The sequence below is a fragment of the Microplitis mediator genome, chromosome 3 (genome assembly GCF_029852145.1).
Source record: "Microplitis mediator isolate UGA2020A chromosome 3, iyMicMedi2.1, whole genome shotgun sequence".
Lineage (NCBI taxonomy): Eukaryota > Metazoa > Arthropoda > Insecta > Hymenoptera > Braconidae > Microplitis > Microplitis mediator.
The window spans coordinates 24,704,722-24,730,620 of NC_079971.1; the positions used below are offsets into that span (position 1 = coordinate 24,704,722).

A 25,899-nucleotide genomic window follows, 5' to 3' on the forward strand; every position below is an offset into this window, starting at 1 on the left:
TTTTTATTATACTATTATTCTAATATTTACATACAATTAACAACTAATTGTTTACAATTCATTTATTTTCACTGCCCAAACAAATACTCGCGTTATTCAAATTTTTTTTTAGAAGGATAAAATTTAAAATAATTTGAAAAGCCATTGATCAACTTGCATTTATTTTTATTGCCACTACATTTTTAATGTACAGTGAATTTTATTGTTTATAGTATTGTATAGAGTGCAATCGTGATCATGTCCAGTAGAAAAATTTTCTCTTTGTTGTAAAATCAGTGGACTTTAGTATAATTTTGGTCCCGGTGGCGGACCCGATGGTGGGCCTGAAGGTGGGCCTGAAGGTGGCGCTTGAGGTGAGCGACCCATTCTTTTGCCTTTGTTCAATTCTGAAAAAACGAAATAAAAATAAAAATTAGAAGATTTTAAAAAATCTATCATTCAAATTTACCAATTTTTGGGATCACATTTAACACTACATTGAGATACACAATCATCGACTCTTTTAGTCCATTGGCCTGATACCTGAGTCCCTAAAATTTCAATTAATAATTCATGTCATAAAAAAATGTTTTTTTTGTTTAGAAAATTTTCGGGGCTAGATATTTGTAAGAGATCATTTTTTATTGCCGAATGTTCGGTAATCCGATTCTACCGTCCATCTTACGGCAGTTATTTTTTACATTAATTTTAGAATTTCAGTTTTCGGATTTTTCTTAAAATCTTTTCTCATAACTGCCGATCTTATGGCAAAAAATCAATTTCGAAAATAGTCAATTGCTAGTATTTTTTAAAAATGCTAGATAACTATAAATGACAAGAAATAAAAGGGTTTTTTAAAAGGCTTCTCGCTGCCTTCCATCTTACGGCCATAAAGAATTTTTTTTTAGTTAAAATAATTTTCAAATTTGGCAATTATTGATTGATTGAATTGAAAATTGGCGATTGTTAAAACGTATCATCTCCACCGTCCATCTTACGGCGTTAATTTTTTTTTTTTTAATTAATTCCGAAATTCAAAGATTATTAGAATATTTTTAAAATGCTATTGAATTTTTTAAAAAATTGGTCATTTGAAAGTTTTCTCTTCACCTTCCATCTTACGGCAATAATTTTTTTTTTAAATGATTCCGAAATTAAAAAATTATTGGAATATTTTTAAAATCCTATTTAATTTTTTAAAAATTTGGCCTTTCGAGAGTCTTCTCTTCGCCTTCCATCTTACGGCAATAATTTTTTTTTTAAATGATTCCGAAACTAAAAAATTATTGGAATATTTTTAAAATCCTATTTAATTTTTTAAAAATTTGGCCTTTCGAGAGTCTTCTCTTCGCCTTCCATCTTACGGCAATAATTTTTTTTTTAAATGATTCCGAAACTAAAAAATTATTGGAATATTTTTAAAATGCTATTGAGTTTTTAAAAAAATTGGTCATTTGAAAGTTTTCTCTTCGCCTTCCATCTTACGGCAATAATTTTTTTTTAAATGATTCCGGAATTGAAAAATTACTGAAATGTTTTTAAAATGCTATTGAAATAAAAAAAAAATTTTGATCGTTCGAAAATTTTCTCTTCGCCTTCCATCTTACGGCAATAATTTTTTTTTTAATAATTCCGAAATCAAAAATTATTGGGATATTTTTGAAATCCTATTGAATTGAAAAAAAGGGCTGATATTTCGAGAGTTCTCTCTTCGCCTTCCATCTTACGGCAATTTTATCTAAACTCTAATCATCTAAATTTTTTTAATTAATAAAAATAATTCACCTTGAGTACTGTCGTACTGTCCACTGAAACCTCCAGCATAATAAATCTGAGGTTCAGCAGCAAGCAATTGATCAACGCTCCTCTTTTTCCCCATACCTCCTGCTCCACCGCCCATTCCAGCACCAGCTTGCGCTCCAAAACCAAATCCAGCTTTCGCTCCCATACCAGCACCAGCATCCCCACCAGCACCAGCACCAGCTCCGATTTCTCCACCCATTCCAAATCCACCACCGAATCCACCTCCAAGATTACCACCTCCACCTGGCATTCCAGGAATTCCAGGCATCCCAGGCATTTGTGCAGCCTAATAGAATAGAATTTAAATTTGAAAAAAAAAAAATCTCAATCTTAATAATTAAGGAGAAAAAAATACTTACTGCCAAAGCAACTGCACAGGCAACAACAAATGTAATTGTCAATCCGTTCATGATCAAATTACTTGTGATGTCTCGTTGACAATTGTCGTGTCTTATATACACAAAAATTTTCATTATTTGCGATATATTTTTTTATAAAATACGCAATCATTGTATAAGATTGATATCTTTGTTATTCCCCGTATTACTATTATTTTTTTTCTAATTATTTATAGGACCTTGAATATTACAATTTAATATCCTGACTACTGACAGGAAATTCACTTTTGACGATTAAATTATTTCGTGTCAATTATAATTAATTAGCGAGTGACCGACACTCGAATAATTATTTCAATATCGCATTACGATTGTGTAAATAAATATGAAGATACTTTTTATATGTTTTTTTCTTCCTGAATTAGTGTCTCATATTTTTTTAAATTTGATTATTCATTTATATAACGATCTGTAATTAATAAGCGAATGATTTTTTTTTTATTATTTTTTACCATCACACTGAGAAAAAATTTATCTTCGGACAATTAAATTGGTTTTGTTAAATTCTGTTAAACTAAAATTTATTTGGGACAACTAAATTTTATTACGTCAACATAATCTATTTTGTCATTTTTAACAAATGATTTAATAGACTCTATTTGGTTGACATTAAGATTTCTCTCTCTAAGATAATAAAATCATTTGGTACAGTCAAAAAAATATTTATTTAATGGACAACTAAACTATTTTGTACTGCCAACAAATCCAAATATTAGAGCAAAATATTATTATATTAACTCTAATAAATATTAATTAGACACAAAAAAATATATTCATTTAGAATAAATATATATATTTGTTCGAGGTTAATAAATATATATTTGAACCTAATGATTATTGATTTAAAAGTTATGGTGTTAGGCAGCAGCAGCGGGAGTAGTTCGGTGCTCGCCACTAGATCGCGCCGACCATTTGTGGTGTCCCTGGTAAGATACTTATTTCAGAGTTTGTATATTCGCCAGCTTGAAGCATTCATGGGATGGGTTATCCGCTGAATATTTTCGACAACAATATATGGGTATCCTATATTACACTCTGACATTAATGTTCAATAATAATGTTTTTCCTGAACAATTTTTGACATAGTACGAAAAAAAGTACGTGTGAAGGAAATAAATTATTTTTCTAAATATGCATTTATTTAACTGTTAAATCAATATTCTGTCATTTAAAAATAATATTTAATTATTATTATTAACTCATTCTCTATAATGATCACTCATATATTTCATTATGACTATTTTATAAGCTCTACAGGTAATCAATTTGATTTTATGCTTACTACATAACGCATAATTATCTTTACTAAATATTTTATAGTTTCTAATAATTTGTTTTGTTGGTGAATTATACAATATTCAGTGAAAACAACCAAATATATGATTGGCAATGGGCAATCAAATCATTTTCTTGTCATAACTAAAATTTAGTTGTCAGGAGAAAATTTTTTTCTGTGCAAATTAAAGTAAATATTTTTTAGTTTGTCAATCAGACGATTCAATTTGTTCATTGAGAATAATTTTATCATTTAGGTCTACTAACTAACATAAGTCCTTATTCACAAAATATGATTTGTCAGGTGTGTTATTACGATATGTTATTTCTTTTAAAAGTCCCACTGCGGATATTCCAATAAGTTTTATCAATTCTTTGAACTTGGATTTCAAACTTTGTTTCGATTGATTGTTACTGTACAAGAAATCATATTTTCTTGCTAACCGGTCATCATTTATTCTAATATTTTGACTAGAATTTAATTGGTAAAATTCATTTACGAAATTCCTCAAAGTTCGATCGAAACTTATTGCCATTTTTTTTATTAAAAATAACTAGATATCATATAGTTTGGTCAAGTAATTTTCTCTTTCGAGAAATTAGTCAAAATACTTAAACCGTTTAACTTTCAAAATGGTAAACGTTACACAGAAAACGAAAACAAGAATTATTAACTTGCTCTTGAGTAATTATTTTACTTGTAATTTTAAACTGGGTACCGGTACCATACCAGTACCATAAACTAAATTCTAGTTAAATAACTGTTAACAATATCTCTTATTTGTTCAGAACATAAAAATTATACTGTGAGTTATCAATTGTCGAGAATGATGAATGATCTGAGAAAAATTAAAGCTCACACTGTCATTTTTAAATTCTATATTTTAAGAAGAACAGAATAGTAATATTACGATTGAAAATGTAATTTTAACTAATTTTAGAATAAACTTTAAAATTATAAAATCTGTTTACTATAGAGAGCTGGACAATATCGAGTTTGAAACTGTAATCTTTGTTATGTCTGGGATAAAAATGTAATTTTTAGTTTCAGAGTCACAGCGCTTTACTACTATACGAAACTGTGATAAATACAGATATCAGTTCAATTTTAAAAGGAAAAATTATTTTTCTAAATTTGCATTTATTAAATTGCTACATAAATATCCTGTCATTTGGAAACAATATTTAATTATTATTAATAACTCATTCTCTATAATGATCACTCATATATTTCATTATGACTACTTTATATGCTCTACAGGTGATCAATTTGATTTTATGCTTATTACTAAACACGTAATTATCTTTACTAAATATTTTATAGTTTCTCATAATTTGTTTTGTTGGTGGATTATAAAATATTTAGTGAAACCAAGCAAATATATGATTGGCAATGGGCAATCAAATCGTTTTGTTGTCATAACTAAAATTTAGTTGTCAAGAGAAAATTTTTCTCTCAGTGTAATGACTTAAAAACCCGGGTCAAAAATAAAACTTGATTCAGGCTCGCTTCGCCTTATTCTCTTTTGAAGTTATCGATTTGCCGACGATTTTTTGATAAGATCTCGACTTTTTCGACTTGAATTTAATTTTTTTAAACTTTTTGAGCTTTTTTCAGCTTAGTTTCAACTCATTCGTCTTTACTTTGAGCACGATAGTCATTCACATTACTTTTGTCTTGCTAAACCAAGTCGAAAAAAAGTCATTTATTCGCCTTACTTTCGCCTTAATATATCAAAATTATTTCACCTTAGTTCGGACTTTTTCGACTTATAATTTAAGTCGAATAAGTCAACATCAAGTCAGTTTCGACTTGATTTAGACTTTTTCGCCTCACATTTTAAGTCGAATAAGTCTAAACCAAGTCAATTTCGACTTGATCTTGACTTTTTCGTCTTAAAATTTAAGTCGAATAAGTCTAAAGCAAGTCAATTTCGACTTGATTTCAACTTTTTCGTCTTAAATCGTGACTAAGTAAGCCAGTTAAGTCTAAACCAAGGCGAAAACTTAATATATTTCATATCTCCGTAAAAAAAGTCGAGTTTGTCTTGTGAAAAACGGCTCCAAATTTCGACTTAGTAAACCAAGTCTAAATCAAGTTTTATTTTTGACCCGGGAATAAACTTTACTTCAGATTACTTTGATAGTACGAAACTTCAAATCTTATTTATTAATAAATGAAAAATAAATAAAAAAAATTAAATCAAGACATTTTTCAAAATACATTTATTTTTATTGCCATGTGCAGAATTTATCAAACTTAAATACATGTATACATAAATCGATAACTCTATTTAGTAATAATAAATCTTTATATAAATATACATCATACATCATAATCAAATATATCAGCAAAAGTCATAACTAATTTTTTTATTTTTCATAATTAATAAATCAAATTTTTCTTCCCATATCTTCTGGTCCTTTAGGTCGTCTCTGAGGTGAACGTCGTCCTCTGGCGCCTCCAGCTAGGCCTAAAAAAATATATGTCAATATTAATAAATATCAACTTTTTCAAAGAATATAATAATTTCTTATGATAGCGACCTTGCATATCATTATGAATTTTTTCCGCGAATTCGATAAAAAAAGTTTGAGGTTCATCGTCTCCTAAACTTCTCCTTTGTCTTGAGCCCTCATTCATATCAGATTCTCCTCCACCCTGTCCACCAAATCCACCACTCATTTGCCCACCAGCTTGACCACCCATTCCACCTTGACCACCTCCTGGGCCTCCCATCCCACCAGGGGGAGGTGGGGGACCTCCCATACCATGAGGTGGATGAGGTGGACCCCCCATACCACCAGGTCCTTGTGCAATCTTTATAAAATTATGAATTATTAAATATATGAGCTCTCCGTACTGATGACCGAGTAGTAAAACCAAGTAGTGAAATAGTGAAACTTCTTTTTATAAAATATTCATAAAAAAGGCCAAGTGTGTGGGGGGTAACAGGCATCATAATAAAAAAAAATGCCCGGGTAAAAAAATTTCAAACCAAAATAATAAATTTTTTCTCGCCCGACAAATTGCTAAGGTAGTAAACGAAAAGCTGAAAATTATCTGTCCAAAAATAACCGAAATTAGGAACAAAATAGGCCGACTCAATTTATCGGTCAATTTCCGGTCTATTTATTAAAAATCATAAAATTTCGGCCAACTTTGGACGTTTTCCTATAAAATACTATAGTTCGGCGTAATTTTGACCAAATTTCGGTCTCTTTGACTAAAATTCTATAGTTCGGCGTAATTTTGACCAAATTTCGATCTTCTGAATAAAATTCTATAGTTCGGCGTAATTTTGACCAAATTTCGGTCTCTGACTAAAATTCTATAGTTCGGCGTAATTTTGACCAAATTTCGATCTTCTGAATAAAATTCTATAGTTCGGCGTAATTTTGACCAAATTTCGGTCTCTTTGACTAAAATTCTACAGTTCGGCGTAATTTTGACCAAATTTCGTTCTTCTGAATAAAATTCTATAGTTCGGCGTAATTTCGGCCAAATTTAGTCTTTTTTGCGTTGATTCGGCTCATTATTTTAGACCAGGTGACCATAGGGCCATGTTACCCCTTTTCCCTTTTCTTTATCCAAATTCGAGTATTTTCTATATACAAAATAAATTAATAAATATAAAGCTATATAAAATACTTACCGCTAGACCAATTGCACAGCAAACAATAAATATAATCATCAATCCGTTCATTTTTAAAAAACTGATATATTTTTCACAATTATTCTGTCTTATATATACAATGATTTTCATATATTTAGATATACATGCACATATATTTAAATTATGATGACTAAATAATTCGTTTCAATTTATGTAACAAATTTTTTTTATTCATAATTATATTAATGTATATATATATATATATATATATATATATGTTAAAAAAATTAAAAATAACAGGAAGTGTAATTTTAATTTTATTTTTCGCCATTAAGTTTAATAATTTATGAGTTAATTCTCAAGAAACTTAAACAATTATTTGTTTTAAAAAAATAGAATAACGCGAGTGTTATTATTATTTATGGGCAATTTGTTTTATATAATAAGTGTATAATTAAAATGTATTTAATGATTTAAAACTCACTTCGTCTTCTTGTGAGGAAGCCAACTCGGGTTCATTTTCTTCCAACTTGGTGAGTAGTTTATCCTGCAACAAAAGTCATTAATTTAATATTTACAGAACTTATAAATTAATTATAAGTATATATATATATATGGAATTAGTTTCGATTCGTTAAATACAAAAGAGGTAAGTTGGTTAGTCTAGACAGTGAGGTCAATTTTAACTTAAAAAAGAATTTTTCTATTATAATCGTGACCCATTTTACCCGAAGTAAGTTTTTTTCTAATTTTCAATAAATAAATCAGATAACAAATACGAAAAAATTTTTTTCTACTTTTAATTTGCAACTGGGTACAAATTTTGGACGTCATCTTGCGACAATTTTTTGTGCGCACCGAAAAAAATGTTTTTTTGGCGCGAAAAAAATTTTATATTCGAAATTAAAACAAAAATTTTACTAGAAATTTTTTTTTTCTGGGTCATTGTAAATTTATGAATAAAAATTATTGTAGAACTTAATAATTGTGTCCCATATTGCCCCAGATTCCTATTGGGTATACATGTATTTAATTACTGGTATAATTGCGGTATAAATAGAAATATCGTTTCCAGAAAGTTTGCAACAAGTAATCGATACTCGCAGTTGATAAAGTCTCTTTCACTTAACGTCAATGAAATTAACACACCTGAGTTCTAATTTTATAATTTGTAGCTTAAAATAACATTAATGAGTAAGCGGTTATTTTAACAAATAAAAAGCTTTTTAATTTTTAATCCCACTTCAATTATATATTCCCAATACTCGACTCAACTATTGAGTTTTAATTATTAATTTTACCCATGGCTTCAAAACCTTCTAGCATCTAAACTTTCGATTTCTCAAATTTATGGTCCTGACATTTTTTATAGAAAATTTAATTATCTAAAATTTTGTACTCTTTAATTTTTCTTGTATCTTTAATACTTTAGCCAGAATTTCAATTTTAACTTTTCCCAAAATTTGAAAAATTTTTTTTTAAACCAAAATTTCATATTTACTCAAAAATTTCCTAGCGCCTAAAATATTGAGTTTACGTAATTTTTCACTGATACTTTTTTTATAGGAAATTTAATTTCCTACAAAATCATATCAGACCATTTTTCTCGTATCTCCAATACTTCAGCCATTATTTGAATTCAAAACCAAAAACAATGAACTTCCCTATCAATAATTCCAAAACCAAAATAATAATTAAATATTTGATGTTTGTCGACAAAAGATCAGAGCTTAGTAGAGATTACCAGCATTATTTGTTTCAGAGATAGTAGTATTGCAAACTGTAATGCGGTACACAGCAGTGATGAATCTCTGGTGCATTTGCGCTAAAACTTCCAGAGCATGAGCCAGTTTCTGGCTTAGCTCGACGTGTATATTACGTTCCAGTGCACTTTCCACTCTACTCAGCTCTGTACAGTCAAACTGACCTCGATATTGAAAACTACCCTCTCTGTCCATGCCAACGGTACTCCACACATAAGCCAAGTCTTTTGTCCCCAGCAACTCACCGATTGTTTCCTCTTTTAAACTTTTTTCAACATTTTTTAAAATAGAACTCTGTTAAATTTTTTTTTAATTTATTTTTAACCTCAGATTCAAAATAAATCGATTGATTACTACTGCAATCTAATTAAATTTCAAAAAAAAAAATCCAAAAGTCCGAGGACTGGGATCGAACCTCCGATCTTCCGTTACGATTCCGGAATCAAACCCTTGCCACGCGGGCCCTGTCGGCAAAGTTGAGAACTAAAAATATAAATAAATAATTTTGTAGACGACAAACTAAAGAACAAACGAGACTCCGTTGATTAAAATCTCAGTGTATATAAAAAAAAAATCTAACATTTCCACATGACGGTCGAATTTAAAAATTGAGATCTGCCGGGACAGGGAATGAAAAAAAAAAATCTGTCTGAGAAATGAGACAGAAAAAAAGTTTAAATTTATCTGTGTCGGGGACAGATCCGGCGAGTGTGAATGGTGGGGATATTTTGCGCATCATCCACCTAATATCTGACAAAACCACCCCAGGTACTCCAACTACCCCTGACCCAGATACTCTCTAGTTTCCAGCATCAGTACCCCCATCTCCCATCTCCCATCTCCACTATCTCTATGTTTCTATTTCCTACCCCCACTCCTACGCTTACTCTTATCCCCTTCGCTCTTATCATCTTTCCTCTTTCAAATCCCCACCCCTTTTACAGTTACCCCCACCCCGCGGACTGAACGTATACATTTACGCTGTTACTGTATCTGAGTCCATACTGAACCCACACATCCCATGTTACGTGTCATTGTGTCATAACATGTGTCATATGAGACTTATATCATCTACAAATATATTCACATATATGTATGATATATATTTGATATATAATATCCTCAAATAACAATTCCCTCAGTAGCATTTTATTTTATTTTTTTCATAAAAAAAATTGTTTTTCTTAATTTATATTTTTTAAAGTAAAATTAAAAATTTTTTGCCGCGCATTTTATTAATGATGGGAGGACACTTTAATTCTGTGCTTAGAATTAAAATTGTGGATGAACTACTAAGTTTATGAAAAAATATATTGAATAGTTTTCTGTAGAAAATTTCATTTCCTACAAAATTTTATCAAAATGTTTTTGTTATAAAGTCAATACTTCAGTAGATATTTTAATTTTAAGATGTAAAAAATTTATTGAATAAGTTATTTTTGACACTGGTTACTTTGGACTTAAATTGTGGGCATTATTAAAGATATGAAAATATATATAAAAACAAAAAATAGAAAGTAAGAAAATTTTTCAAAATTATTAACATTTGTAAGACTCAAAAATTATTTGTTGAATTGACAAAAAGAAATTAAATTTCTCGTAATAAGTACTGTTCTTTTAACGCAAGAATTTTCGTATGCTCCAACTAAAAAAAAAAAGTTGATTAAACCAAGAGAAAAATTTCTTGGGAAAAAAAATATACATAAAGAAAACAGCAATGGGAGTAGTTCGGTGCTCGCCACTAGATAGCGCATACCATTCGTAGTGTCCCTGGTAAGAAACTTATTTCAAAGTTATTGGTTAATTAAATTTTAAGAGCGATTCTGACAGCAATTCTCTCCTCTTCTACGACTGACGTTTAACATATTAAAGATTAAACTGTTTAATTTTATTTTACTAAATACTCGAAAGAGAAAATTATATTAATTTACTAAATTAGTATTTCTGATTATTTTAAATAGTGTTAATCACTTTGTAAAAATAGAAAATGAGCAATTAGCAAAAAATACAATTTCTTAGTGAGTAAAATCTCGGATGGGAAGGTACGAATTATGATAACAACGTCCTTCTCACCGGAGATCGATACAAAATTCTGGATCTATCTCAGAAGAATAGACAGTGATTATCAAATGAATATAAGTGGGACTCAGACAATCCACAATATAAATTACCAGGACTTTCTCGACCTGGACAACCCAGATCATGCCAGATACATACCTAGTAGTGGGCTGAAGTTCAGAATACTACTACATACTATATTACAATCAAAAATGATACTAGTTACTCTGTCGATTAACAGAAAAATATTTATTCCAGAATTGTTCTCAAGCTTCGAATATAATACTTCTGAAATAAGTTTCTTACCAGGGACACTACAAAAGATGGGCGCGATCTAGTGGCGAGCACCGAACTACTTCAGCTGCTGTTGCCTTGCTCTGGTGACTTCCCTCTCCTCCATGTATATCTTTTCTCCCAAGGAATTTTTCCCTTAGTTTAAGTAACTTTTCTGTTTTAGTTGGTGTATAAAAAATTTTTGCGTTAAATATTAGTACTCATTCCGAGAAATTCTATTTGCTTCAAACAAAAAAGTGCAGATTGCTACAAAAACTTATACATCTTGCTTCAAAAAAGTATCTAATATTAAGAAATAAAAGCTTCTGTAACAAGTAAAAATTCTTCACTTTAAGTATAAGAATATGTTAACTTGAGAAAAAAAAATTTTAATTAAAAATAAAAATTTCAAGATAATTATTTAATTAGGGCAAGAAAATTTTGATTTTCAGAATCGATCAAAAAAAATTTCTTGATTCAAGTTAACTATTTTTTTTGTATATTTATGATTCTCAAAAGCAGCAGATAATTTAAAAATATGTGTAGGATTAATATTAATTGCTGGAATTATTTTATAATATGAAAATTGTAAGACTGCTTCAATTCAAACACGAGCAATTTTAGCAGCCATCATCTTCTTTTCTCCTCTTGTACGACCGAAGTTTGAAAAAAAAACAAATATGGAAGTAACATTCACTGTCGATTTGCCAGATATTTGAAACACATTTGCTGAATATCCAGCAAATGCGGATTTTGACTTAACCAATATTAATTTTTCAAGAAGTTATAAACTCGTTTTTAGTAAAAGTCCGGATGAGAAGGTTCGGCTCATGCTGACGCCAGGGACTTTCTCACCCAACATTGAGACTAACGTGAAAATCGAGACTCGAAATAACGAAGGGAATTTTGAGGATTTCAAAAAATGCACTATTAAAAATAATAATATTAATTATGAACAGTTTCTATAACCGAACAATCGCGATCACGACAACTATATTGTAAATAACAATGTGAGGCTGGAATTTAAAATACGTGAGCAACGAGTCTAAAACCTAGACGACTAATTTTAAATTTTTGACAATACCCGGGTAAAAAAAACTTGCTTTTGACTAAGTTGTCTTACTTAGTACCCATTTACGCCAACAGCAATAAAATAACTTACACTGAGAAAAAAATTTTCTCCTGACAACTAAATTTTAGTTATGACAAGAAAATGATTTGATTGCCCATTGCCAATCATATATTTGGTTGTTTTCACTGAACATTGTATAATTCACCAACAAAACAAATTATTAGAAACTATAAAATATTTAGTAAAGATAATTATGCGTTATGTAGCAAGCATAAAATCAAATAGATTACCTGTAGAGCTTATAAAGTAGTCATAATGAAATATATGAGTGATCATTATAGAGAATGAGTTAATAATAATAATTATATATTATTTTAAAATGACAGAATATTTATTTAACAGTTAAATAAATGCATATTTAGAAAAATAATTTATTTCCTTCACACGTACTTTTTTTCGTACTATATCAAAAATTGTTCAGGAAAAACATTATTATTAAATATTAATGTCAGAGTGTAATACAGGATACCCATATATTATTATCAAAAATATTCAGCGGATAACCCATCCCATGAATGTTTCAAGCTGGCGAATATACAAACTCTGAAATAAGTATCTTACCAGGGACACCACAAATGGTGGGCGCGATCTAGTGGCGAGCACCGAACTACTCCCGCTGCAGCTGCCTTACACCATAACTTTTAAATCAATAATCATTAGGTTCAAATATATATTTATTAACCTCGAACAAATATATATATTTATTCTAAATGAATAAAGCTGAGACCACTAGCTGACGCAGCGCCCGGTAACAGGGTAATTGTGGATGGGTATGAGGCTGGTGCGCCCGATGATGTTTTGAATCCCAAGAATACTTCAGTAGATATTTTATTTTAATTTTAAGATGTAGAAAATTAATTGAATAAGTTATTTTTGACACTGGTTACTCTGGACTTAAATTGTGGGCAATATTAAAGATATGAAAATATATATATAAAAAAAAAAATAAAAAGTAAGAAAATTTTTCAAAATTATTTCCATTTGTAAGACTCAAAAATTATTTGTTGAATTGACAAAAAGAAATTAAATTTCTCGTAATAAGTATACTGTTCTTTTAAAGCAAGAGTTTTCATATGCTTTAACTAAGAAAAAAGAAGTTGATTAAACTAAGAGAAAAGTTTATTGGGAGAAAAAATATACAAAGAGAAAGGCGGAGTCAGTACTAGACAACGGCAATGGAAGTAGTTCGGTGCTCGCCACTAGATAGCGCATACCATTTGTAGTATCCCTGGTAAGAAACTCATTTCAGAGTTATTATATTAAATTTTGAAAACGATTCTAGTAGCAATTCTGTCCTCTTGTACGACCGACCAACAATTACCTCTTTGATAGGTCAACGTTTTATATTTTTTGGACCAATTAGTCGTCAGACAAAATCATTTTCTTTGAAAAAATTAATATTTCTAGTTGTTTTCCCGGGTATTTATTTATTTTCATTTATTTTTATATTTATTACTCAGTAATATTTATTTATTACTGATGATTGGAAAATTGAAAAATGTTTTTCAAATCAGCCGTGTTGTACTCTCTCCTCTATTATTAGTCTTATTCTCTGATCTCCAGTTGGGAAACATTGGGCGTGATTTAGGTCGCTTAGTGCCAGAAATTTTTCATAATTAATATTATTTCTCTAGAGTCCTATTTTGGAAATTCCAATAATCTCCGTCGATTCTTCGGCCATGGATTTGAAAATCCGATGCGATTGTGGGTGATGACGATGTTACCATTATCTGTACCCTGTTTTCCGGAAAAAGTTGTATCGTCTTGCAAACCGGGTTATCACTTATGTTTATATTGTGACTAGCATTTAACTCGGAAAATTCGTTTAAAAAATTTTCCAGTAAACTATAATATAACAAACTTAAAACTTCAAGTGCTATAAATATAATATTTTAGTTGTAATAACTAAATAAAATCTTGTTGAATGTGCAAAAAAATGGCCGGTACCTTAACCCGAATGTTTGGGAGATTTCTTTTTTTTTTCTTACTAAATTTTTATTTATTTTTAAAAATTGTTAAAATGAGCCGTTTTATATTTCTTGCTCACGCAGTATTACTCTCAACCTCACATCACCATTTGAAAAATATTTGTAATATTCCGGGTTTCTAAGCTCTAAAAACTTTCGAAAATTTATATTATGGTTGATATAAATACATTGTTTGAAGAGCGAATAACCGCCTTCGTTTTCTTTCATCATATATATTATTCATACTTTTTTACTTGAAACCATGCAATGAAATGAAAATTTTTTTACTTGATATAAATTTATTAATAATATGATAGTTACTAAGGAATAAAATGTTTCATTTTTTCAAGTTTAACTAAATCGATAGAATAGTAATCATGTAATACTATCTAAATAAAATAAATATAAAAATAGAATTCAATATATCGTTATATTTTATCATACATTGAAAAAAAAAAAAAAAAAAAAAACAGATTCCAATGCAGGAAAAAATAAATGTATCCAACATATTCTTAATTTTTTTCTCTAATGGACTATAACTCACTCCATTGGACCAACTCTACCAATATTAATTAATTGTGTTTTCGCACAATACAAAAATTTGTGTTCAACTAATGCCTCATTTTGCTCTGTCTTATAACACTGACTTATATTGCTTGTGTCCTTATATTTCATATATATATGTAATGAATATGTATGAATTAGTTAGGATCTCTTTGATTGCACTATTAATATAACAAAAGTACACTGTTAAAAATTTTTGTAAAATTACAATAGTTTTACAAAGTAATGGTATAGTAAAAATACAAGCCAATGTATGTCAATACAAAATTACAACACAATTTGAGTGATCTTGCATGATGTATTAGGAAAACTACTAATATGAGTTGTGATTTTACCATCTCTGGGTATAAATCGTACTCGAGTTGTAATTTTACAAAAGAGTACATTGATTTTGAATAACAAGCGATGAAAGTTTACAAAGAATTTTTGTGATTCAATTTGCAATAATTCTTAGTAAAATTATAAATAAATATTGTAATTTATATTGCAGTGAAATCATTCAAATTTTACAAACCTTAATTATTTTTTTACAAATTCTATTGTAGAATTACAGAGTGTATTGTAATTTCGCTATGAATTTTTACTTATTACATATGAGCTGTAATTTTACAAAACAGTACGTTGATTTTAAATAGAAATCGTTCAAAATTTACCAAAAATGCTTGTAATTTAATTTACTACAATCCTTAGTAAAATTAAAAAAAAGTATTGTAATTGATATTACAATGAAGTCATTGGAATTTTACAAGCCTCAATTTTTTTCTTACCAATTCTATTATAGAATTACAGAGCGTATTGTAATTTTACCATACATTTTTATTTATTATACCCGATTTGTAATTTTACAAAACAATACATTGATTTTAAATGACAATCGTTTAAAGTTTACACAAGATGTTTGTAAGTCTATTTGCTACAATTTCTAGTAAAATTAAAAAAAATGTATTGTAATTAATGTTATAATGAAGTCATTAAAATTTCACAAACTTTAATTTTTTTTTTCACGAATTTGATCATAGAATTGCAAAGTGTATTGTAATTTTACCATCAGTTTTTATGTATTATACATGAATTGTAATTTCACAAAGCAGTACGTTGATTTTAAATAAAAAGCGATAAAAGTTTACAAAATATGTTAATAATTCAATTTGCTATAATTCATAGTAAAATAATAAAAAAATATTTTAAATAAAATTACACAGAAATCACTGAAATTTTACAACCCTAAATTTTTTTTATCACGAATTTAATTGAAGAATTACAGAGTGTATTGTAATTTTACCTAAAAATTTTGAATTATTATACAGGAGTCGTAGTTTTACAAAACAGCATGTTGACTTTAGAGAAAACGCGTTCAAAGCTTACAACTGATGTATGCACTGATAGAAAATTTATATTGACTCAAGAAATATTTTCTTTAGCCAATAATTTATTTTTGTAGAAAGCCAATTATCTTGCTTCAAGAAATTATGTCTTGATTTAGATTTTCTTGGCTCTAAAGATTTTATATCTTCGATCTCCTGAGTTATTGACTGTCAAAGTCAAAATGGACTTTTTCGCTTTGATCAATGATGAATTCGCGCCAAATCGTCGTAGGGACATTTTAAGGGCGGCAAATCAAATTAACCAAAAGAGGTTCAAGGATAGATTATTAAAAACAATTTATTTAAGCTCATAGACCTTTTTTAAGACGAGCAAAAATTTGGAAATTTTTTTTTTTGCAGTGGTTTTTTTTTATTACTATTTTTTTATTACAATAAAAATTTTTCAAGACCAGATCTGAGACTTAGACACTTGAAGCTACAATTTGCTTTTTGTATTTTCACTGTACGACCATTTTCCTCCAAGTTACAGCACATTGAAAATCACTTAAAAGTTTGGAATTTTTTTGAATATCCTTTAATTTTTATAACTAATGTAAGATACTCGAATTTTTTCAAATATATAATATACACTGAGAAAAAATTTCTCTTTGGACAATTAGATTGGTTTTGTTGAATTCTATTAAGCTAAAAATTATTTGGGACAACTAAATTTTATTACGTCAATATAATCTATTTTATCATTTTAAACAAATGATTTAATAGACTCTATTTGGTTGACATTAATATTTCTCTCTCTAAGATAATAAAATCATATGGTAGAGTTAAGAAAATATTTATTTAATGGACAACTAAACTATTTTGTAGTGCCAACAAATCCAAATATTAATGCAAAATATTATTATATTAACTCTAATAAATATTAATTAGACACAAAAAAATATATTCATTTAGAATGAATATATATATTTGTTCGAAGTTAATAAATATATATTTGAACCTAATGATTATTGATTTAAAAGTTATGGTGTCAGGCAGCAGCAGCGGGAGTAGTTCGGTGCTCGCCACTAGATCGCGCCCACCATTTCTGGTGTCCCTGGTAAGATACTTATTTCAGAGTTTATATATTCGCCAGCTTGTGAAGGAAACAAATAAGTTTTCTAAACATGCATTTATTGAACTGTTGAATAAATATTCTGTCACTTCAAAATAGTAATTAATTATTATTATTAACTCATTCTCTATAATGACTACTCATACATTTCATTATGACTACTTTATAAACTCTACAGGTAATCAATTTGATTTTATGCTTGCTACTAAACGCGTAATTATCTTTACTAAATATTTTATACTTTTTAATAACTCGTTTTGTTGGTGAATTATAAAATATTTAGTTAAAACAACCAAATATATGATTGGCAATGGGTAATCAAATCATTTTCTTGTCATAACTAAAATTTAGTTGTCAGGAGAAAATTTTTTTCTCAGTGTATTTATTTTCATTTTATTTATTCATTTTTATTTATTTATCCGAATTTTCCCAATCAGCCATCTCGTATTTCCTCTATGTTGAAACGGAAACCTCAGCTCCCCATTTGGGAAGTATTCGGCATATAATTCATTGTTTAGCTGTATAAATTTTTCATAATTAACATTGCCTCGCATAAGTGTCATGTCGCGAAATTTTTGATACGTTCCGTCGGTGTCTTGAACATATATAATAATTTTCGTTCTGATAACGGGTGATTCGGCCTTTATCATGATCCGGATCCTATCTTCCGGGGCCTTACTCACCAAGAAATCATATTCTCGTGCTAGTCGTACATCGTCGATGTGAAAGTTTTCACTAGCACTAAACTCGTTAAATCGGACTAGACAACGTTCAACAGTTCGGTCGAAATTGAATGACATTTTTTTTTTTTATTTTACGAAACAGATCTATAATTACTTGTCAAATATTTTAATTTTCGCCATTCGATTTCTTTATACTTATATCTAACTTAACTCTACTTATATCTAAATTTTTACAATATTTACAATATATACAAAGTTTGTTAGCTTAGGCTTATTTGTTTAAGAGTAGACTATTTGGTAAGTTATGCTTAATTTTAAATGGCATTTTTGCTAAGTCGTCATAAATTAAATTGTCAAGTATACTGATATGATTTATTCATTCTGTATAGAATAAATCTGTTTGCTTTTGCTGCCAGAATTGCTCAAAACAATTTAACTTATTCACGTTGAAATAAGTATCTTACCAGGGACACTACAAATGGTATGCGCTATCTAGTGGCGAGCACCGAACTACTCCCATTGCCATTGATAACTTGCAGTGTAATTTTTATATTTTTAATTTTTATATTTATAATTTTCTGAGTACTAATTAGTATTTTTTTTTGTTTAATTTAGGAATCCAAGAAAAAAAATTATTTAAACGTTTAATGCAGTAATCATTTAAAACATATATTTATTTTTTATTAATGAATATTTGAATTTAATTTAAACATTTTGCAATTTGAATTTCAGAGCTTGATTCTTCTGATATGCTAGCATTTTTTTTATAATTAATTTATATTTTAAAAAATTTCGTGGCAAACATGTTGTTATTCATTAAACCCAAAGATATGTTCGATCGAAAATACCTCCATCGGGTACTTGTGGAACTTGACCGATGTAAAAAGTTACTTCCAACCAAATTGTTAATGTATCATTGGGTAATTCCAATTCCATATCAGGTTCGTGTCTGGGTAACAATGAACGAAGGTAAAGCAACCCTTTGAGCCTCATTATTCAAGGTTGAAGTTAAGTAAAACGACTTCAGTAATCTTGAATAACTTTTGAAGGAGTGAATTTAGTGAAAATTGTTAAGAGACTTTTTTTGTAGAGCATTCAATCTCCTTCAAGAATATTCATTAGCTTTTTCCGGAAACTTATTTTTACATGAATTACAAAATTCCAAAGTTGAACAATCAAATTTTAAAATCATACCAATGTTCAAAGCATGATTATAAGGAAACGGTTCATCTGACAAAAAATTTTAATCAAACCTTTTTTGTAGAGCATCAAATTTCCTTCAAAAAATGTACCGAAGTCGATTTCGTTTATCTCGATGGTTTGAGAGTTATGAGACAAAAACCAGCTCATTCAAAAAAAATCAAAAATCGCGATGATACACCTCTTAATATCAATATTAAGGGCTCAAATTTTCCCAATAATTTTTTTTTGTCATCCCAAATAATATTTTCACAGTATCGTTAAAATAAAAAATAGTCGATTTTTTTGGCCCAGTCTAATATATATATATATATATATATATATATATATATATATATATATATATATATATATATGCATTAGTTAAGATCTCTTTGATTGCACTATCAATATAACAAAAGTAAAACGTCTTAGTCGAAAGTACCCGAGTGTAAAAATATTTAAACTCTAATAATCACAGCATGTTGAAAGAATTAAACTATATATATTTTTAAAAAATAGAAAAAGTTACAAGCAAAAAATAGCAGCGGATCTTTTAAAGAGATCAGTAAACATAACTCTAGCGAGAAGAATCGATTGCATTCAGTTTACCGTGAAACATCGATCAGTTAACTCATTTCTCTTTATTCTGAAACTCGTCTTAGATCTACGGTTTTTTAAATTTTGTGAAAAATAGCGCTAAATTTTTTTTATTCGTTGAATATTAATTGTAACATCTACAAATAGATATAAAAAATGTTATCTTCGTTAGTTGCGTCAATGTTTTGCCGCTTGATTGTTATACCCAGAGGTAATTTTGTTTGATAAAATGATTATATATAGAAACTTTTAGTTTTCTGATGTTTTAAAGTGCAACTGACTGTGAAGCTGATGAAAATTTAGTGAAATGAAAGTCGTTTCACGAACCACAAAAGAATCTAATGATTTATGTCGCTCAACAAACCAGAAGCCATTTAATTTTATTATTTTTTTTTTACATAAATTTTTAAAATAAAATTTAACTACTGTTTGAATTTAAAATAACTTGTTAATTATTGAGTTTACAAAAAATTGAGAGAATACTTTTTTGTAGGAAATTCAATTTCCTATAAAAATAGTATCATGCATTTTTATCGTATCTCTGACAAATAACTAGTTATTTTAATTTTAAAGTATTAAGTTATCAATTACGATAAAAATTAAATTGCCTTAGAAAATTTTTTTTTTAAATCCAATTTATGATGAAACTATCGAAAATCTGACAAAAATATAAGAATACTTTTTTATAGGAAATTAAATTTTCTACAAAAAAGTATTCATTAAGTTTGTCCGTAAATTCAATATTTAAAAAAATATCGCAAGTAGGAATTCAGAATTAGCCTTTTGATAAATATTTAAAAACTATTTTTACATTTATATATATTTTTATCTAAATATATAAGAAGTTATAACATAAAAATAAAATTGTAGTTAAGCTTGACCTTTAAGAATCGTAAACTAAAACAGTTTTCTTAAGAAACGGCCAATTTACTGCCTCTTTTTCTCTTATTTATTTACGTTTCCATTCGCTCTATTATTCCCGACCTGCCTTTAAGAGTAAACGATCCAATTAATTTTTTTCATCATTTAAAAAATTGTATCAATATTATCTAATTGAATTTTTTTGTCCGCCACAAAAATTTTTTCTCTCCGTTCCTAAAATTTACATAAAATTTTTGAATTATTCGAAATTAGAACTCATGAAATTTTTATTAAAAATAAAATTATGAAAATACAGAGCTGATATTATTAAAATGTTGAATTTATTGAACGTGAACTAAATGACCTGATTTAAAAATTTGATTACAGTTGCTGAGTCTAATATTTATATATCACCATTACCGACTGGTACGTGCGCATTTTGTTGCTCAATGGATTTAAATCGTGATATCCAGTATCATCTTTATACGAGGTATTCCATTAGTAAAATTGCATTTTATAAATTAAGCTGATTAAAATAAAAAAAATTGATACACAGAAAAAAAGAATTTCTTGACGCCATTAATCTAAAAAATATGGATTTTTAAATACACTACAATTTTACTAAAAATTACGCGGGAATTTTTTTAATTATTTAAAAAATTAATGTCTATGTAAAATAAAATTTTTATAATCTAGTAAAAATTCTCATTATTATTTATGAAATTTTACTGTAATGCGAACTTCTCAAAGACCATGAAAAAAATCGATTGTAAGAATTATTTAGTATTTATTTTATTTGATGCCCTAGTCGGGATTCGAACCCTGATCCCCCGCGCGTGAGCTCTAGCCTCAGGCCAACGCTCCGTAGTCGCCTTTAGCTAGAGGCGAATTATCGAGTAATCAACATTTGAATACATTTTCCCCACTTATTTATTTAAATCTTAATATTTAGTGACAAATTAATAAAGTTCCAGTACTTTGTTAATTTCTGTAATAATTAAAATTATTGTCGGACTTAAATAAATTACTCTGCATATTTACCTTGCGATTCTATAATAATTAATCCACATCTAGATTATAATCTCCCTTTCTTAAACTCAGTAAATCGTATATTTAAATATACAATAAAATATATAACAATAATTACAATGCAATTAAAATAGAGTTTACTTTTTAATTAAAAAATTAATTGAAGAACAAGTAATAAGAAAATTTTTTCTTCATTTCATGTAAAATATTTCTTAAAATTATTTTTTGCTGTGTAGTTATAAAAAAATAAATGACTTTTTTTAAGGAAAAATCCAACACGGCCACAAATTTTAACATTTATAAGGTCAAGTCTCGAAAGAAGTAATTTTGACCCACTAAATCCAACTGTTTTTTACATTCACGGATACTCTGAGCAAGCTACTGGAGACAGTGCCAGAGCCATTCTCAACGGTTAGTAAATCTACATTACTTTTTTACATTTGTACGTTTTTGCGTTAAATATGTAAATTGCGTTCCTTTTCCTTCCCTTTTTATATTAATTTTCATACTCTTTCTTTTCTTTTTCTTCTTCTTTACCCGACTTCGTTTTTAACTTTAGAGCGAACTATTTCTCACACTCTGATTCTCCTTGTGAATTTATAAAACTGTTTAAAGAAGTTAATGTCACTTTTTTTATATCGCAGGATATTTTAATATTTTATGTGTTGTACTTTTATATTGCATTGAATTATATAGTTCATTTTAACAACAATAAGGTTAATGTACCAGTACCTGTCTGAGTAATAAAATAATTTTTTATATATTTATAAATATATAAAAAGTTCCCGATTTTACCCCAGAGTTTTTCAAGTTCTCAAAAAAGTAATAAAAAAAAAATTTTTAATGAAAATTCAAAATTTTCTGAACTGTTTAACTTTCCCCCAACTTTTCTATAAGACGTAATTTCGTATTTTGGCACGAAAAATTTTTTTTGTCTTAAAAATAATGTCTCACTTTGCCCCGTTTTTCCCACAAATGAAAATTATCAGCGGAAATCCCCGAATTTTCTTGGCGCCTTATAAATTTATGCAAATAGAAGCGTAATAAAAATAAAAAATATATTTTGTAGCATATTTAAAGCGTGGAAAGTACAACGTCATCTTAGTAGAATGGGGAAGACTATCAGCGATGCCCTGGTACGTGACAGCAGTAAAAAATACCCGTCGGGTTGGTTGGCATGTGGCGCAAATGGTTAAATGGTTGGAACTAAACAATGCAATAATGTTGCCAAAACTCCACGTCATCGGATTTAGTTTGGGCGCAGAGGTCGCTGGTTTCATGGGCAAGTCCTTAGGACCTCGAAAGGTGAAAGGTTGTGATGTTCTGTAGGACTTTTTTTAGTTGCTATTGTTGCTGATGTCCGTCATAAGAGAACAGTTTTATTAATTCACGAAGTAGGTCGGCAGGATAACGGGACTCGATGCAGCGTATCCTCTTTACATGGACAAGGGAGCTGAGGGACATCTGGCGCCATCTGATGCCACTTTTGTTGACGTCATTCATACCGATGGAGGGATCTTCGGGTTCCCTTCACCTCTTGGTCATGCCGACTTCTACCCCAATGGCGGACGACCTCTGCAACCAGGATGCACTGCGGCAAACTTCATTGCCATGGGAATGTACCGAATTTTCAGGCATTACCGTCAGTATTTTTTTTTTTTGTAATTTAATTTTATTAGAACTGAGTATTGCTTATTAATGACGTGTCCATTTTTTCGAACTTCAGAATTTTGAAAAACTTCTTTAAGCCGAGAATTTATCCAATACTTTTTTTTATAAGAAGTATTCGAAAATTTCATGTCACCAAAATGGCGGCTCGGGTCAAAAAAATCCAAATCAATTTTAATCATTCGAAAAAAAAAAATTAGATACAATTATAGAAAATTTTTCTAGATTCACTTTTTTTGAACGCAATAAAATTTTTAAAAATGAAGTCCGTTTATAATTTTTCTAATAAGACGTGATCGAAAATTCGAGGTGAACAAAATGGCAGCCGCAATTCCGAAAATAGTAAAACTGTGTAAAAAAAAATACTTCGCGTAATTAATCTAATAAATTACGTGATATCACGGCTGTAAAGTAATGAATTAATTAATTAAACGATAATTAATAAGCAAAACTGAGTGGAAGCATAAAGACAAACAAATAAAATTCCATTGAAATCAGTCGTGTGCAGTCACAACCGCGCTTGGCGTTATTACGTCGAGTCGATAAACAATCCGAGGGGATTTCCGTCGACTCGTTGCCAAAGATGGCGGCCTAATTTGCGAAGTTGTACTTGGAAGAACGACGCATTCATGGGATTTGCAACAGATCCAAGGACGCGTGGAATTTTCTACTTGCGAACAAATTCGAGGACACCTTTTGCAAAAAATCTGAGTGATTACTCCCCAACTCATTATCTTGTTAGCATTAAATTAAAAGACTGACATCACCATATACATACATTTTATAAATAAAATTGCTATAATTTTAATTCACCTTTTCAACTTGCATTTTATTCATGAATAATTTAAATATATTTCATATTTTTTAAAAATTATAAGCTGCCTTAATTAATTCCTCTTTTGATATAAACCTCTGACACGCACTGAAAATGTCACGACATCCTTCTTGTGCTTTACAAACTGTATTTATTATTATATTTTTTTTTAACTATTTAATAATCCCCTATATTCCTATATGATAATTTTTTTCCAAATCTTATTCTATTAGTTAATATGCATATTTATATTAACTTACTTCTTATAAATTATAAAAATTTATTTGACCTCGAAATTAAAGAAAACTATCAGTTTTCCTAAAATTACAGAGTATACTTTAGATTTTTTGAAAAGATAAATCAGATACGAGCATAAATATGACATCACATATAATCATATATATGACCACCTACGTGCTCATATACATGACAATATATGTGATCATATATATGACAACATATATGATCATATATATCACATCATATATAACAATACATGTGATCATATATATGACAATACATGTGATCATATATATGACAATACATGTGATCATATAAATGACAATATATGTGATCATATATATATGACAACATATATGATCATATATATCACATCATATATAACAATACATGTGATCATATATATGACAATACATGTGATCATATATATGACAATATATGTGATCATATATATGACAGCATATATGATCATATATATCACATCATATATAACAATACATGTGATCATATATATGACAATACATGTGATCATATATATGACAACATATATGATCATATATATCACATCATATATAACAATACATGTGATCATATATATGACAATACATGTGATCATATATATGATAACATATTTCGTCATGCACAATGACAACATATACGATAATGTATATGACACCATATATGATTATATATGCGACAACATATATATGATCATGTATATTACAGCATATACGACAATGAATAGGAGAACATATATGATGTCATAGGTAATCATATAATCATGTAAAATATTATGTATATTCAGATGTGATTATGTGATCAGATATGGCCATGTGATCACATTGTATTTAATTTGTGATCAACAATGGTATCTAACATCATATATATGATCACTGATACATACATGAAATTAAATACAAAATATGTGATATCAGATATGATCATATGATCACATCTGATATCATCTGTGATTACAAATGATCAGATAGTCATATATAATCAAATATGATTATCTACAATATCATTTGTGATCAGATAAATCATGTGTGATCATATCATATATATGATCATACCTGATCATATACGATTCCATATAAAATTTATTTTTGACTCGATCAGGAGCTCAAGATTCAAAAAACGTAAAAATAAAAGATCGAGCAATTATGAAGTAATGCGTAGTTTTTCCGACACAACAAAAAAATAAACGATGTTTTGTTTCAATTAACACTTGTAGCAAACACGAAGCATCATCGCTATTGATAAATATGCCCGTGACTAACTGATCGATAATTAGAAGGTGAAAGGCACACTGACAATTAATATATTTTTTCCGTATACCCCCTCCCCTTATTATGTAACTCAAACAGTAGTTAGTTTGCGGTATATTAATAAACTCACTCATTTCTCTCAGCCCCGACCGCATTCCCATTAACCAACTTTGCTAATATCATTTTTTAAAAGCTAATTTTTTGTACTTAATAACAGGCACTGCAAAAAAATCATCTAATACTTTCTTGCTTAAAATTTAATTATCTACAAATTTGCTTTCATACATTTTCA

General features: G+C 28.6%; 4 protein-coding genes across 6 annotated transcripts in view; 1 reads left to right on the forward strand and 3 right to left on the reverse strand.

Moving 5' to 3' along the window:
• LOC130665099 (putative uncharacterized protein DDB_G0271982) overlaps positions 1-25,899 on the reverse strand; it is a 44,208-nt gene that overhangs the window by 4,080 nt on the left and 14,229 nt on the right. The window contains exon 3 of the mRNA XM_057465369.1: positions 7,557-7,619. Within this exon, the coding sequence (XP_057321352.1) occupies positions 7,557-7,619 (63 nt within the window). The remainder of the gene's footprint in view (positions 1-7,556; positions 7,620-25,899) is intronic.
• Positions 149-2,282, reverse strand: LOC130665101 (pupal cuticle protein 36-like). 2 transcript variants are annotated; one of them, XM_057465374.1, is made up of 4 exons: positions 2,142-2,282; positions 1,765-2,068; positions 449-530; positions 149-386 (listed from the first exon to the last, which is right to left on the reverse strand). In XM_057465374.1, coding segments are annotated over exons 1-4 (501 nt in total). In that variant the 5' UTR covers positions 2,256-2,282; the 3' UTR covers positions 149-385. The 2 variants fall into 2 exon arrangements, with proteins under 2 accessions (XP_057321357.1, XP_057321356.1); XM_057465373.1 differs by lacking the exon at positions 449-530 and having other exon boundaries at positions 2,142-2,281.
• On the reverse strand, positions 5,665-7,261 carry LOC130665102 (protein pygopus-like). Its single transcript, XM_057465375.1, has 3 exons — positions 7,112-7,261; positions 6,003-6,276; positions 5,665-5,929 (listed from the first exon to the last, which is right to left on the reverse strand). The coding sequence occupies exons 1-3, from the start codon at positions 7,220-7,222 to the stop codon at positions 5,850-5,852; spliced, it is 465 nt and encodes a 154-aa protein (XP_057321358.1). The 5' UTR covers positions 7,223-7,261; the 3' UTR covers positions 5,665-5,849.
• On the forward strand, positions 7,409-24,213 carry LOC130665100 (pancreatic lipase-related protein 2). Of its 2 annotated transcripts, none has more exons than XM_057465371.1 (6): positions 7,409-7,605; positions 20,976-21,078; positions 21,883-22,028; positions 22,687-22,922; positions 23,016-23,259; positions 23,784-24,210. In XM_057465371.1, exons 2-6 carry the CDS (start codon positions 21,038-21,040, stop codon positions 24,044-24,046), a joined length of 930 nt encoding a protein of 309 aa, XP_057321354.1. In that variant the 5' UTR covers positions 7,409-7,605; positions 20,976-21,037; the 3' UTR covers positions 24,047-24,210. The 2 variants fall into 2 exon arrangements, with proteins under 2 accessions (XP_057321354.1, XP_057321353.1); XM_057465370.1 differs by lacking the exon at positions 7,409-7,605 and adding an exon at positions 19,776-19,938 and having other exon boundaries at positions 23,784-24,213.